Source organism: Puntigrus tetrazona, chromosome 25, assembly GCF_018831695.1.
Source record: "Puntigrus tetrazona isolate hp1 chromosome 25, ASM1883169v1, whole genome shotgun sequence".
Classification (NCBI taxonomy): domain Eukaryota; kingdom Metazoa; phylum Chordata; class Actinopteri; order Cypriniformes; family Cyprinidae; genus Puntigrus; species Puntigrus tetrazona.
Genome location: NC_056723.1, coordinates 1,315,085 through 1,330,529, shown reverse-complemented (window position 1 = coordinate 1,330,529; position 15,445 = coordinate 1,315,085). Strand labels below are relative to the sequence as shown.

Below are 15,445 nucleotides of genomic sequence, written 5' to 3'. Positions count from 1 at the left end.
ATGATTCGATTCAGATTCGGAACTTGTGAATGAGTTTGTGGATCAGTTCGCGAATTGAAAGATTCGTGTATGTGAATCATTTGATTCGAAGCACTTCGAAGCCTCATTTTTTGTACATTTTTTTTATAGTAAATCCTCTTTTGAGTAGTAAAGCAGTCCAAAGAAAACATTAAACTAAATTGAAAGTCACTTACGAAATGAGATTTGTAATGTTATCTGATCTGACGAGGTTCTTTATAGTAAAAAAAATTACATTTATGTTTTTCACTAAACTAAAAGAGAAAACGATGATTATTTTAGGAACAGTTCACTGAAAAGTTCTTTGGGGAACCAAAAAGGTTCCTTCTGTTGCACGGCCGTGAAAAAAATTGTGTTTTTAAGAACGTAAGGTGCATTATGAAGCGGACTTGCTCTTATAAAACAACCATATTTTTAGAAAAGGAAGCATAAACGGAGATAAACAGCCGTTATTGACCCTGAGATGTTGTTTTCCGCTCAGCGCTGAGGTACAGCTTTGGTTTCGAGGAGAATGGCTATTTCCCCAGAGCCGTGTTGGACAGCACTGAAGAGAGCAGAGACGTCACGCTGCGGCCCGACTCAGATCACTGCCAGCAAGTCTACTTCTACGTTCACGTGAGCCGCTTTCGCTTCACACAATCACGTCGCGTTTTTACTGATTCGTGATTCATTTTACTGATTCGCTGAGGAATGCGTTAAATCGAAGGACCAGTAAAGACATTGATTTCTGTTTCAAATAAATGTTGTCCTTTTGAACTTTCAGTTAATCTCTGAATCCTAAAAGAATGCATATTACAGTTTCCAGCACTGAAAATAATCAGAATAATCTGTTTTTTAGCGGAAAACCACTGACACTGAAGACTGGATTGATTGTAATGGTTCGCATAGAAAACACAACTGTTAAATTTTTAATGTATTTTTGACCAAATAAATGCAGACAGATTTTGTCCAATGCTGCAATCAGATTCAACTATTCCAGATGCAATAAAACATTTCTTGGGTAACACTTGGTAACTATTAACTACGACTTTTCCATCCATACATTTTGAATTTTCTGCTTATTAGTAAGGTAGTTGTAAAATGCAGGTGTTGTGTAGGATTAGAGACGTAGAATAAGGCATTAATACAAATGGCTAACAATCAAATGATATGCATGCTAATAAGCAACTAATACGCAGCAAAAAATGCTTTTCTAGACTAGAGTTGTTGTCTTCTTTCAAGCCAAAATATCTAAACGTTCTGAATTCAATAAGGATTTTTTAGACAAGTAAAAAAATTGCTTAGATCAAGCCGGTGGGATTAAACAGGATTATTTTGCTTACCCCATTGGCAGATTATATCGCTTTTTGCTTAATTTTGCCTTTTCTTCCAAAACCAAGACAGTAATTGTTTCTTGTTTCGAAAATCCTTCTTGATTTACGAATTTCCAGATATTTTGGCTACAACAAATCTAGTCTAGAAAAGCATTTTTTGCAATGTAGGCGTAACCGTAAAATAAAGTGTTACCTGGTTATTTAAAATCTGATGATCACGTGTGTTAATATTTAAAAAATATTATGAGGAATATTAATATTTGGCAATATGGAAACTGTTTGATGCAAAAAAATATATAATTCATACCCAATAATTTTGACTTATTTTCCGGTAGAAATATCGAAACATCAAGATGCATTTTTTTTACATGCTTAAAATAATGTGCGTTCACGCAGGAGGTGACAGATTACACACGTCCCCTGATCTTCAGAGTCAACGTCGGGCTGCAGAACGCAGATGAAGGGCCGGTGCTGGACGACGGGTGGCCCACCGGTCTGCAGTCAGAGGTCACACACACACACACACACACACACACACACACACACCGAAAAACACTTTCGACTTGCATTCCCCTAAATGGCATTTCTTTCTCTCCAGCTGCCGTTCTGGAACGGCTGTGATAACGATGACCGGTGCGTTCCCAACCTCGTCCTGCAGAGCAGCTCGGACCTGTTAGACCGCAGGTCTGTCCTCAAACACACACTTCAGCTCTTCCTCGCACGTTCAAACACTTCAGGGATGCATGTTCCACGAAATGTTGTTCATATTTCGAGTCTCGCCGTGATGGCGTCCAGTGTTTGTGTGAACGACACCGAGCACCTTCTACATATGTTACTATTTAAAGGCTTTGGTTCCATGCGACTTTTTCTTCACCGCTAGGTTTTGGTGGTTATCAGTGTATTTCGAAGGTACAAAACAGATTTCACTAATTTAATAGGTTGGTATATTAGCGTTATTTGAGGTAATGCAATTACAGTATTTTACACGTTGTTGCCACATTTTTTACGTCTCCTATTATGGGTTGTAAAAGGTTCATATTTCGGTTTTGAGAGTCCCTGAAAAAACACTTTTATTATCTTATTATATGCATTTATATTTACTTTGTCAGCTCAACGACTCTCAAACAGTTGGCTCAACTCATTTTTCCGAAACGTGATGCTAATCAGTGATTGGTCTCATTTTCATCTCATCATGTCTGTAATGTCTGATAAAGCAGCGTTTGTGAGCTCAGAGCTGCTTTGTGTACAGCTTTACCGGCGAAACAGATATCTTACCGCTCCAAAAGAGACACCTGGTGGTGAAGAATAAATCAGTATTTTCATTCAGACCAATGTGAAAAGATCAACAAGTAGGCAGCAATAACTTCATACGCCTTACACGTTCAGATTTAACATTTTGCTGGATGTTTTCATCACACAATACATGAAAGATGAACGATTTAAAAAATCCGTAACAGGTCTTAAAGTCATCCACTGCAAAAAAAGACATTTTCTCAATTAGCCTAGTGTTTTTATCTTGTTTTCCAGTAAAAACATATAAACTCTTTGCATTTACTCTAGAAGCAAGATTACTTATTTGCTAATGTTATGATATCTGTAAGGGAAAACAAGAAATTCCTTCAGTGTAGTCATGTATTTTCTTACTCGGTATTTTTGACTTGCGTTCTAGCATAAATATCTACGCAACCTTTGAGATGCCAAACGAACAAAATAAGTCAAGTTTTCTGAAATACTGAAGTTTCTGAGTTGCTTGCAAGAAGAAAATCTGGCAGTGGGGCATGAAAACCTTTGCTATTTGGTTCTTAACTCATATTTTTGACTTTAGTCATATGCATAGAAAAAACAAAACACTGATAAAGAACATCACTTCTTTGCCATGCAATCAGTATTTTTTCCCATGTTCAAGTGGTTGGGAGCCAAGCTAATCAAGTCATAAACTAGTGTTTTTTTGTAAAATAAATTTAAATGCAAGTTGTTTTTGTATTTTCAAACTTTAAAGTGACTCACCGTCTACTCTCTATGCTGTTTTGAGCACATATTGACTTGTAATGTGTTCCCCTCAATTTATTCCCTGAAATATACCCTGATGAGAGCTTCAGAAAGCCTGCTATGTCTCGGTGTCTTCCAGGCAGTTCTGCGGGCGACGCGAGCGCTCCTCGTGGCCGCCGTGTGTCCATCAGAGGACGAGCGGAGAACGTCTGGTGGAGGCCGGCCGGAGGAAGGTTCTGCTGGAGGCGCGCTTGGAGAACCGAGGAGAAAACGCGTACGGCACGGTCCTGCACATCACGCATTCTCCAAACCTCCAGTTCTCCAGTCTGGTGGTGAAGGTTTGTTTTCACCTGTTTTCATGAGCGTTTAGGGCATTACAGAAGGAGCGAACGGGAAACCATGAGTCCGTGTTGGAGTGGATCTGATCCGAAGACAAGTGAACTTCCTCGGTGACTTCATAGACAGCATCTGATTGGAACCTAGCAAGACGCACACCACACGAACAGCCCTAATAGACACACTAGAATGATTTAAAGTAGATAAAACAAGCTAATGCTGATAGGAATTAAGATCTAAACATATCACGTTCTTATTTTAATCTGACAAACTCAACGTTTTATTAAAAGACCGTCTGAATATGTAATGGAAAGTGCGTTTAGATGGACTAGACATGGAAAAGTCATGGAAATTCATAAAAAAATATATATTTTTGATCAATTATTTGATTCAAATATTCTGAATTTATTTGATTATAATATTTAAAGACATATTCACCGTAATCACAGTTGACGAAAAAAGTAATGTAAATATGGTGGTAATTAAAAATTCGGTATAAGATAAAAATCAAGACGTAAACTGAAATCCCGTTTCTTGTTTTAATCCATTCTCTTAGCAACTGCCGGGTTCTCTTGATCAGAAAATCTGGCAAAGTGATGACAATTCAACCAAAACCTAATGGAAAAGTCATAGAAATAATGCCATATTAATTCCAGTGCAACTGCAACGCGGGCTCTTCTCAGCAGAAATGCATTGGTTTAAAAATGAGTTTGTTTTTCCAGGCACCTTCAGACGCTGCGATCGAGTGTCCGAACTCTGATGATATGAGCCTCTACCGAACCTGCAACGTCAGCGCTCCCTTCATGAGGTCCTCTGCTCAGGTGAGACACCTGAACATCACTGATCGCTCGAGTGATGGATGCTAGAGAAGGCAATGTTATATACCATTATATAGAGCATATGGCATGATATTTAAAGATAAATGCCTAAAAAAATGGTGTTGCCATTAATGCATTTCCAAAAAGCCATTTTATTTCCATTGTAGCATAATATAAGTTCCAAAAACAACTGCATAAATATCTAAGCTTTGCCAAATGAACATTTGAAGCTGTTTTCTGAACAATTTTTGAAAACAATCGTTCAAGTCAACGGGGTATGAAAACTTTTGTTACAAATTTGGTAACATTTTCTGAACCTATTAGCAGATATTTTGTTCTTATTTAATCATGAAGGGATCCTATTTTTGACCCATTTCTTAGAAAAAAAGACGTCTTGTCTCTTCATTTAAAAAATATTAGATTAGAAAAAAACAGGACAAAACTACTGATGAAGAGCATCACTTTTGTTTAGTGAAGATGCGGTCAAAATAAAGCAACGTGTCATGTTTTCCAGTTTTAGAGAATGTTTATCCAGGTTTATTTATCCAGGTTTATTTTCGACTGGAGTTTGAGTTCAGCAGATCGGTCTTCTTGAACTACATCCAGATCACTCTGAGGGTCTCCAGGTGAGGTCGTGACCTTTGAACCGATGAGTCTCATCTGAGGATGTTGTTTTTATTGATGTGCAATATGAATGCCAATTATTATTCATTTAGAAAAAGTCGTGCTGTCTTAAGAAATCTATAGATTTTTTTTTGTTTGCTCGTTTTATTGCAGTGAAGGTGATGAAATGTCTCCAGAAGACAACGTCAATGACATATATCATAATCTGAAATATGAGGCTGATATTCTCTTCACAAGGTAACACAGTAGCATGAAACTCACAAGAAATATCCAAATATAATTATATTTATAATTAAATGTTATGTTATGCTATGCTATGCTATGCTATGTTGTTATATTATATTATATATTTTAACCCAGATTATTATTAAAGTTAGCGACAATTAAAATCATACAAATATTTGTTAATTGAAATTATTTAAAATATTTTCATGTGTGTGTGAGGGTATATATATATATATATATATATTTTTATATATATATATATAACTATGACTGAAATAGAATTGCTAAGAAAAAGATTTAAATTAAAATGAAAACTCAATATTAATAAAACTGTAATAATACATTTTAAAATATCTAAATTGTCAAAAAAACGGGCCAAAATTAGCAAGTGTTTCTTCTCTTGTGATTTCTGAGGTGAAATACGACACAGACGTGTTCTTGACAGGTTTTGTAAAATTCGCCCAGAAATATCTCAAAGCTAATAAATTTAATATTGAGTGGTTCGTACTTTTCCAGAGAATCCAGCCGGTCCCGTTTTGAGATCAAACCTGAGCTTGGCCAGAGCGTCTCTGCTGGGACCGGACCGCCCTTCAATCTCTCTTATCAGGTGGGCTCTTCACATCCAAACCAGGTTTTAAACAACAATGGTCCAGAACGAACCGGAGCCCGAACGCTGTGCATTCGAGCAAAATGTTTTCTTTGGACTTCCAAGACGTTTCCCCCTACCACTATTTATTTTGCAGATCCAAAATCTCGGCATGTTTCCCGTATCTGAGCTTCTCTTCACGTTAAACGTCTTCGCTGTGACCAGAAATGCGAACGCTCTCCTGCGCCTCTCAGACCTGGATATCGATCAGGTGCGTGTTTCGTCTCAATCGCGTTTACAGGTTTTTGAACTTTGTTTGTTTCTAAAGAAACGGCTCTTCTGATGCTGAACAAAGGGTCGTTATTGTTGCCGACGAGTCCTTTAACTGCTTCCAGAGCTTGTTATCTTGTTGTTTCATAAGGCAAGCAGTCTGTTTTTCAGGTTTATTTGAGTTGGCGCAGCTTGAATTCAGTCAGTAGTTGTTTTAGTGAGCGTTGTTCTTGTGTAAATTATCACTTGTTTTGTTATCGAGAACGACTCGTGGCGTGCTTCAGAGGATAGTTCATCCAGAAATAAACATGTGTTGTTCATTTACTCATACTCAGGCCGTCCAAGAGGTTTTTAGCACATGGTGATTCATAAAATTCATCAACCGCTGTCCATTTTTGACGATATATTGAGGTCTTGCGAAGCGAAATGATCTGTCTGTGCAAGAAAGTGAGTTTATAATCCGAAGCAAAAGGTCTGAATGTTCTTGGCTTCGGTTCACGAATAATCATTCTAGTTTGATGAATCGGTTCACCAAATAGGACTGAAGCATCCGAAACAGTTTGTGACTCAAATAGCTCAGTTACTCAATTAAAACAAGACACGTTTATTCACTTTATATGCTTTAGATATGCAAAACAGCCACATTTCGCATCGTTAGTAGGCGCTTTATTAATATTTTTGCAAACGTGCCGACCGGATCGTTGAAAAAAGGCAGAAAGAATCGGTTCACAAGAAAGAATCAGTTGCTAGCTTTGTCTTTTTCGACTCTCAAAGTGATATTAGCCGCTGACGTGCGTTTTATGAATCAATACTCATAGCCCTATTTAAAAAAAACGATAAAAAACGAATTCCACTACAAATCCCATGACAAACCATCAACTTTTAACCATTAAAATATGGTTTTCTGTACTGTATTTTGGTACATATTCCATTAAAATGCACTTGTTTTAATGAGCCACCAATAGAGGGCCACCAGTCATCAATAGAAACCCAAAGAGTCCGTTACGGTTTCCATTCAAATCAATACGAATCCCATTATACCATTACAAATTTTGTACATTTTCAGCTAAAATCTTCTTTATTGTTCTGCTGAAGAGAAAAGTCAACTATATGTTGGATGGCCTGAGCAAATTGAAAATTTTGGGCTGAACCGTCGCTTTAAGAGCTTCGTTTGTTTGTTTGTTTGTTTGTTTGTTTCAGACGTCTGGCTCACACTGCAACGCTCCACGCGTCATCACCGCCGGCTCGTCCTCGCAGGAAGACCTCTCACTCAACCCACACATGGTAAACTTTCCACACGTCATCCAAACTTCTTCAAAAGTGTTGCGATGCGCAAACTGCATCCATCTGCAGGAAGCAAAGCCACAGCCAACCTGCTCGATCGCTTCCTGTTGGCTAAAGATAACACATGCATTTGTTTGAAATCTATATCTGCTCCAAATTGGAAGTGATTCACTTGCGGTTGCCTCTCCGGAGCGTTCGGTTTCCAAGTGATCAAAAAGCATTTTATGTCATTCATACTGTGTTGTTTGTGTTCACAGAACGCATCCACTAGCGATGCATTATTAGCGCAGTGTAGAATCAACCTGCTTCCCCAAGGAGACGTTATCATTACCGCCGCAGGATGGCTCAATCTGCGTTCTTTATTAGCTGTGAGTATCTCATCTTTACGGTTACAGTTGCTTATTAGCATGCATATTACAGAAATATTAGCCAATATACATATATATACTGTATATATATGTATATTTCACGTGTGAATATTGTACTGTATATATACTGTATTATCCTTTTTTATATAATCCAAAATGAATCGAAAAACAAGAAATTTACAGTAAAAAAAATTTTTACAGTAAAATTTATTACAGTACAGTACATGTTATAGTTAATAAGGAATTTGTTCAGAGTCATGATGATTTTACAGGCCAATTCACACAAATCGTATAAAGGTTTTTCTTACTTATTTCAGTTATATTTATATTAAATTTTATTGTATCGGCCAATGTCACGACGACAACCAAAATACTGAACCTTATAGGACCTTTTTTTATTGCAGCTTATAATAAAAAATATAATAAAATAAATATATGATTTATACATTGGAAGTGTATCAAAAACATTCAACAAAGTTAAAACATAAAACCAAAATGTACTCTTTTTAAGAGAAATTTTGATATATTTGTTTACATTATTGTTTGGTTATGAAGGGTTCGGCATGTTATTAAATCTACTTTTCCTCTAATTACTAAGGTTAATTTTCTCAAAGCAAGCTTTTGTGCTAATGTCCTACTGAAACGGAAACTCTAAAGCAGTTTTCTTGCAGAGATGATGTTAAAAGACCTCTTCGCCTCGTTCCTCAGGTGAAATTTAAGCGGTTAGATCTGGTAATGACGGCTGTAGTCGAGTTGAGCCCCTCGAGTCCGATGTTCCTCCACGAGGAACGACCCATGAGACACGTGAGTACCTCCAGAACGCTGGATATCGCCGTACATCGGTATTTGCTTGTGCTGTAAGTCTAAGGTAGCGAGACGTGTATGGGTGTATTTAGAAAGACAGACCAGTTTGCGTGCTTCTTTCAGTCCACTTTTAAGGCTTTTTTGATGGGAATGAACAGATTCTTCTTAGAAGCAAAATAACTCAAGTGATGTGCTGCCCCCTTATGGATAAAAGCGTCTTTTTACTCAATAACCGGTGGAAAAAAACAGCGTAAGCCAACTTAATTACTCAGGTCAGCATTCGTCTGTGCAGGTTTGCATATGAGGTCTGTTCTTGTATACCCGATTCTTCCAAGAATTTGACTTTAAGATTTTGGATTGTGGTTCTGTAGATAATCCTGGAGATTAGGAAGGAGGAAGATTACCGGATTCCCATCTGGGTGATTGTTGGAAGCACATTGGGAGGACTGCAGCTTCTGGCTCTGCTGGTACTGGCCCTCTGGAAGGTCTGAGACCTCTTTCATTCACAGTTACCAATGATATGAACGAGTTAATATAGACTTACTGTAGTGCCTTTGTAAATACACTTCATTCGGCTGCCAAAAAGGGAGATCAAGATGTTCTGGCCTCATTTTGGACTAATTCCGGCTACAAATGGCTTGATATTTTGAGTATATTGAGTTTATCTGCATATTAAAGTGCATACAGCACACTAAAATAGTATAAAATGCAAAAAAAAAAAAAAAAACTTTAATATGCTAATATATAGCAATGTTGTTATTGTTGACGAATTATAATACAATTATTACATAGGGTTTTTTTTGTAATTGTAATAAAGTTTAGAGAAAATAAATATTACTTGAGACAAAAAACGCACACTTAAAAAAAAAAATGTTAGCAAACTAAAAAAATTAAGTAGAAGTTGAAATAGCCTACTAAAATTATAAAGTCTAAATATTGAAAACTTAGCAACATATAAAAATATAATAAAATTACTAAAACATCGCTAACATACTAAAATAACAAAAATAAGTTTAAGTACTAAAATGATATAATAATATAACAATGCACATAACAAATTAATGAAACTAAAATTAAATTTAATCTAATTCTAATTACATAAATGCTGTAATAACACTGATATTTGGCTGTTAGGCTAACAAACATTATGTTTGCTTGAATTATCTCTTTTATCCAGAGCCAGGCCTAAATCCTGACCATATGCTTTTTTACGCTACATTAAGTAGAGCTACGTTTGCTTGTGAAACACTTATTTTAGGGTTTGTGTAAAAATCTCTCTGCTATTTGATTCCAAACAAATCAGTTTTTTCTTTCATCCACAGCTCGGCTTCTTCCACAGGCAAAAGAGAAAGAGGGAAGAGCAGGCGACCAATGAGAAGACAGCAGAGGATCGGTAACGCCACGGCGACCTCCTCAGCCAATCACTCAGGGACTCTCCAGACACGGGTGTGTGTCAGCCAATCAGCTGCTCTAGAGCACTGCCACGCCCCCCCAGCAGAACCAATCAGCTCGCTTCCCCTGGCCGCGCTGCCAATTGAGACAGAAGATGTGAAGATGCAGGTTTTGAGGAAGAAGAAATGTCACTTAGTGTGAGACTTTGGAAACAGGTGAAAAGTACTAAAAAAACTGTTTTGAGAGGTTTTGGTGCTGATAAACAAACCTCAGATTGTGGAGAAAGGATCGTAATTTTATTTTATTTTTTTTTTTTTGCTGCAGCGTAATTTCAAGCTGATGCACTTGCACATTGTAAAGAATTTTGAACTTGAAATCTGTAAATATTTTAAAAAGTTCAGCAATATAATGTAAGACTATGATAAAATACAATAAAATATTTAACCATAAAATTTATGCACCTTAATGCATTTGGTTGCAACATCGGTTCAAGGTTCCTATAGTTGACTTTTTGTCATAATCACAATTTTCTATATAGTACAATGCAGCTGGAATTGGAAGTATTGCTCGCTTCCATGTGTATCTCTGTGTTTTTGAGGGTAGCTGAAATTATGCCTTTCATTTGCAATACTTTTTATTTATTTTTTTGACTGCAAATATGCTGTCCGTTAATATTATTTTAAGACTTTGACGAGAACCGTGGGGTATGGTATAAATTGATCAAATATCCTTGACATGTCAACTACCCTAAACACTTTTTTTCACGATTGCCATGTCTGCGTTCAGAATGGAATCTACTAACAAGAACACTGCAGACTATTTAAAAAATGTGTAAACCATATAACGTTATTTACATTTAAAGTCAAAGTTTTTACGAAGATGTCGGCCTGATCGAATTATTAGTAAGAAAACGCAAACTCGTAAATCATTTGCGGTGCATTCGTCGAAGACGGAGTTAAACGCATTGCTTTGATGGTTAATGTTATTCTGTGCAGTTTGAAATATGTAGGTCATGCGATGCATAAAAACGCAATGCACGCTATACATGCTACACACTTCAGCAAAAGCAGTTTGATCGTTCTATTCTAAACATAGTCTTTCAATCGGAAATGTTTTCAGATGCCGTGGTGGGGGTCGCTCGTTGTCTTTTATGTCACCGTTTTATTGCATGTAAAGATGACAGCTTGTCATGTTAACTGGTCCACTGAATACATTAAAATCACCTTGATTTAAAAGACTAAATCTTGTTTTTTTCATTCTTATTTAAGAATTAGTTCTAAATGTAGCATTGCTCACCAATAAATCCTCTGCAAGTGAATGGGTGCCGTCGGGACGTGATGTTTTTAGGTCTCATTCTGACGGCACCCATTCGCCGGAAAGGACCAAGACGCTGCATTTCTCCAAATCTCGGGTGACGGCGTTTTCGGGGGGAACCGAAGAATCACACAGTCTTACAGGTGTTCTAGATCAATGCTTTTAATCTCGTTATATTTGGTTTGGGAAATAAAAACTCGTTGATCCATCTCCAGTCATTAAAGGATAAAACACGGTGCAAACACAGAGGGTTAAAAACCTCCACATTCAGATTCGGTCGCATTCAAGCAGACACGCTCTCCAACACACACACACACACACACACACACACACACACACACACACGCGCACACACACACACACACAGCTAAAAGCAGGAAGACACGCTGCTCACACACTCACAACAGCACCATCCAGAATAAGGCCCCGTGACTCAAAAAGAGCTCCAGCACGTGTTCATTAATGCAAGTCAGAATTATAGACTCACTAATTGGCTTTGCAGTGGCGTTATGGTTTTAAAACAACAACTAAACAATAATAATAATAATAATAATAATAATAATAATAATTCTAAAACGTCCAACTTTCTGGTTACAGGCACATTTTAATATTCAAATAAAAGAAACCACCTGGCACGGAGTTTAGCTTTAGGACATCAACTCTCGGCTACCCATTCATTATAAAATAGACATTTTTCACTCTGTTTTAAATAAACCTTTTATAAAATATGTTAAGAAAACAAAAACTAACGCTGACAAAAAAAATTCAGCAGCTTAATTTAAAAAAAAAAAAAGCTGTTCACATCGTCACGACTGAAGTCCAACGCACAGTAAAATGCTGTTCGGCGAAAAAGAAGAAACGTCTCAGTTTTCAAAATAAGAGTCTTCTGCGCTGCCTGTTACCGTCAGCATCGACGTTTTGATTGGTTAAAAAAAAAAAAACGACTGAAACCGAACACTTTAGGAGTCCTCAGCACCGTTTGACAGGTAAAAAACAAACTCCGAAAACCAGATCTGACGGATAAAGAAAAACACGGGTCAGTGGAATTCGACGAACTCCTCCAGGCTTTTGGGAATCTGGTCTCGGTACAAGATCTGATGCTGCTGCACGGCGCGGGCCGCCAGGCATTTCAGACTCATCTTCATCTGCGTCTTCAGGAGGATTTCAGAAACGCCCGTCGTGCTTTTATCGAGCGGGGTCTTCTTCTGCTTGTTGGTCATGTCCGTATGTGCGCCGGCTTCCACGAGGCTGATGATGATGGCGTGGAGGGTCAAGAAGTCGCTGATGGGTCGGTTGTACTGTACGATGAGGTGTAAAGGGCTGTTTCCTTCATGGTCCACGGCGTTCACCTGGGAGCCGCAGTCGATGAGCAGCTTGGTCACTTGCGCGTTTGGAAAACTGCACACGTCGTTGGTGTGGAAGTCGTCGACGGGCGTGCTGGAGCTAGCCGCTAGGTGCAACAGCGACGAGCCCTCTCGGGAGCGCGGGTCTAGGCGTATTAAGTCGTAGATCTGTTTGTTAATGCGCGCCCGTTCCTCTTCGCTGCACTGCGTTTTCGTGGAGATGCAGACCAGGTAGAGGAAAGTGAACACGTTGGACTCGTAGCTGTCGGTCGCCGTCGGCAACTCCGCGTCGGCGGTGGTTCGCAGGCGCGCCATGCTGCGGCGGATCTCCAGGACGCTGGCGCGCAAAACGTGTTCGACGTCCGACGCGCGGACCGGCTCCTTTAGGTGGACCATTTGCGAGAACACCTGCGCGAATCGCAAGAGGTCTTTATGCGTGTTGCGGTTGCCTTGTTGGCGTAGATGCAAGGCGTGCAGCCAGAGTTTGATGCACTGCTCGAACTCCATGTTGTCGGCGTAGACCGCGCCGCGATATATTATGGGATGCGACACGTCGATGTTATCCGCGCCCAGGATTCGCTCGCGAATCATCAGGCCTTCCATGTGGAGCGCATCCCGGTCGTGCCGAACGGCCTCCAAGTCTTGCAAATTCCGGCACTCTGCCCTCCCTCCGTACGCCGCAACAGGCGACGGCAACTCTTTGGCGATAACCCTCTCGGGATCGCGAAATCGCTCCAGCATGGCGAGGTACAAGTAGTGGTACGTTTTAAGAATGTCGTAATTCTCGCGGTCGTTGGCGAAAGAGGCTCCGAGGAGCTCCAACGCCTCAATGCGGCTATGCACGTCGCAATCCGCGTGCGACAGCAGCAGTTCTACGACGTCCGCCTTACAACTTTCGGCCGCCACTTTCAGCGGCGTCATGCCGTGTCCGTTAACTACCATAGCGGCTTGGCATCGTACCAGCTCCTTCACGATATCCAGATGCCCGGCTTCCGCGGCAAAGTGTAGCGCGGTGGCCCCGCAGTGGGCTTTAGAGTTGGGATCCGCGCTGCCCTCCAGCAGGAAGTGAACGACGTCGGTGTGGCCCTTGTAGGCGGCGATCATCAAACAAGTGTTGCCGTACTTATTGGCGATGCCGATGTCGGCCTTGTGCTCCACGAGATACCGTACGATGTCCAGGCGGCCGTCGAAGCACGCGGCCCTCAGGGGGGTGGAGTTCGTGAGCGTGGTGTGATTCACGTTGGCGTTGTGAGAAACCAGCAGGCGTACCACTTGGAAATGCCCAGCGCCGGCTGCACACCAAAGAGCCGTGGCGCCATCGATAATATACCTGAAAGAGAGAAAGACATTTAGATTTTTTTTTGAATAGTTACACAATAATAACTCGCTGTCCTGGTGCAATTTACATGGCTCACAAGCACGAACACACTTTAAAAAATAATCTTGAAATTGTAAATAAAACAAGGAAACAAGAACTTAAATGCTATTTTGGTTTTACTACATAAAATAAAAATCATGCGCAATGTATTGTCGCTGGCAGTTCCTTTGTAACTGCAAAATTTAATTTGTAAAATTTACACTAAAATTGACCTAGCAAAAATGATCACACGGTGTAATGTTGAAAGAAAATAATTTACAACAACTCAAACTTGTTGTGATGCGTCTTCATGCGCCATATTTAAATATACTAGAGCATGAATGAAATTGAATCCCAGCATTCAGCTAATTTTCGCTGTGTATTATTCGTTGAATATTTACTAACTTTAAACCCGCAAATACTTAATTCTAATCATTGAATCCCAGCATTCAGCTAATTTTCGCTGTGTATGATTTTATTTCACTGAAACCCGCATCTTTTTGATATTACATCATATGATTTTATATATTATCTTTTTAATTACATCTTAATATGTTGCCAGTCTGGTTTGTTGCCAGTCTGGTTATTGCGATTGCTACTACTTCAGGTTAATATACAGGTACGATTGCAATATAATTTGTGCAATATAATATGTGCATTCGAGTAAGTGAAATAATTGTATCCCTGACACAAACGCAACCATAAATAAACAACTCACCCGTCAAATCTGACGGTTCCGGTCTGTTCCGTGTCTACTTTATAATGGTCCAGAAGCAGCCGGACCACCTTGTCATGTCCGTTCCGAGCAGCAATGATGAGCGGCGTGGATCTCTGCCCGGCCTCCTGGGTCACATACTCCAGCAGGTACCGGGTCTGAACGGTGGAGTGATTCAGGAGCAGGGCGGCCAGGGTCAGGACTCGCCCCTCGCTGGCCGCTTTGTGAACGTACCGGGCCAGGGACTCCAACCGGGCCAGAGCCGGTACCTCCGCCATCGGTGCAAGATTCGCCCGCTGATCCCAGAGCAGATCAATCCGCCTCCCATTAAAAACACCTGCCTGAGCTCTTCAGCTCATATACGAAGCACATGGAGAGTCTCCGCCCGACCAACTGCCATTATAGTTGATCTCTATTACAAAAAAAGCTGGGTTATTACTATGGGTCTTATTTAAAACAAATGGAGACTTTTGGTCAAACTGAATTCGTGATACGAACGCACTATATTTTATATACAAAACAATTATCTCGTATAATCATCGGGTTATAGTGTTAGAATATGATCTAATATCTAGTCCTGACGTAGTCTGGTTAATTCAAGCCGGAATTCTCTTTCACTTCTAAATGAATCCAGTTTCCTCGCCCCATTCCTTCACTTTTTTACGCTTCGGTTTGTTCTGGTTTGAGTT

The 15,445-nt window shown here is 39.6% G+C and overlaps 2 protein-coding genes across 5 annotated transcripts in view; one reads left to right on the top strand and one right to left on the bottom strand.

Moving 5' to 3' along the window:
• Positions 1-11,257, top strand: part of itga11b (integrin, alpha 11b) — a 37,945-nt gene extending 26,688 nt beyond the window's left edge. For all 4 annotated transcript variants that reach the window (XM_043227259.1, XM_043227261.1, XM_043227260.1 and 1 more), the window contains 14 exons: positions 500-633; positions 1,728-1,838; positions 1,930-2,015; positions 3,460-3,658; positions 4,379-4,477; positions 5,024-5,100; positions 5,252-5,335; positions 5,840-5,930; positions 6,067-6,180; positions 7,380-7,463; positions 7,721-7,831; positions 8,540-8,635; positions 9,007-9,120; positions 9,958-11,257. In XM_043227259.1, the coding sequence (XP_043083194.1) occupies positions 500-633; positions 1,728-1,838; positions 1,930-2,015; positions 3,460-3,658; positions 4,379-4,477; positions 5,024-5,100; positions 5,252-5,335; positions 5,840-5,930; positions 6,067-6,180; positions 7,380-7,463; positions 7,721-7,831; positions 8,540-8,635; positions 9,007-9,120; positions 9,958-10,032 (1,475 nt within the window). In that variant the 3' untranslated portion in view covers positions 10,033-11,257. The remainder of the gene's footprint in view (positions 1-499; positions 634-1,727; positions 1,839-1,929; positions 2,016-3,459; positions 3,659-4,378; positions 4,478-5,023; positions 5,101-5,251; positions 5,336-5,839; positions 5,931-6,066; positions 6,181-7,379; positions 7,464-7,720; positions 7,832-8,539; positions 8,636-9,006; positions 9,121-9,957) is intronic.
• A 230-nt stretch (positions 11,258-11,487) lies between these two features.
• Positions 11,488-15,445, bottom strand: part of fem1b (fem-1 homolog b) — a 4,100-nt gene continuing 142 nt past the window's right edge. The window contains exons 1-2 of the mRNA XM_043228701.1: positions 14,760-15,445; positions 11,488-14,014 (exon numbers count right to left, since the gene is read on the bottom strand). The exon at positions 14,760-15,445 is cut by the window's right edge and continues 142 nt beyond it. Coding sequence (XP_043084636.1) covers positions 12,379-14,014; positions 14,760-15,034 — 1,911 coding nt within the window. The 5' untranslated portion in view covers positions 15,035-15,445 and the 3' untranslated portion in view covers positions 11,488-12,378. The remainder of the gene's footprint in view (positions 14,015-14,759) is intronic.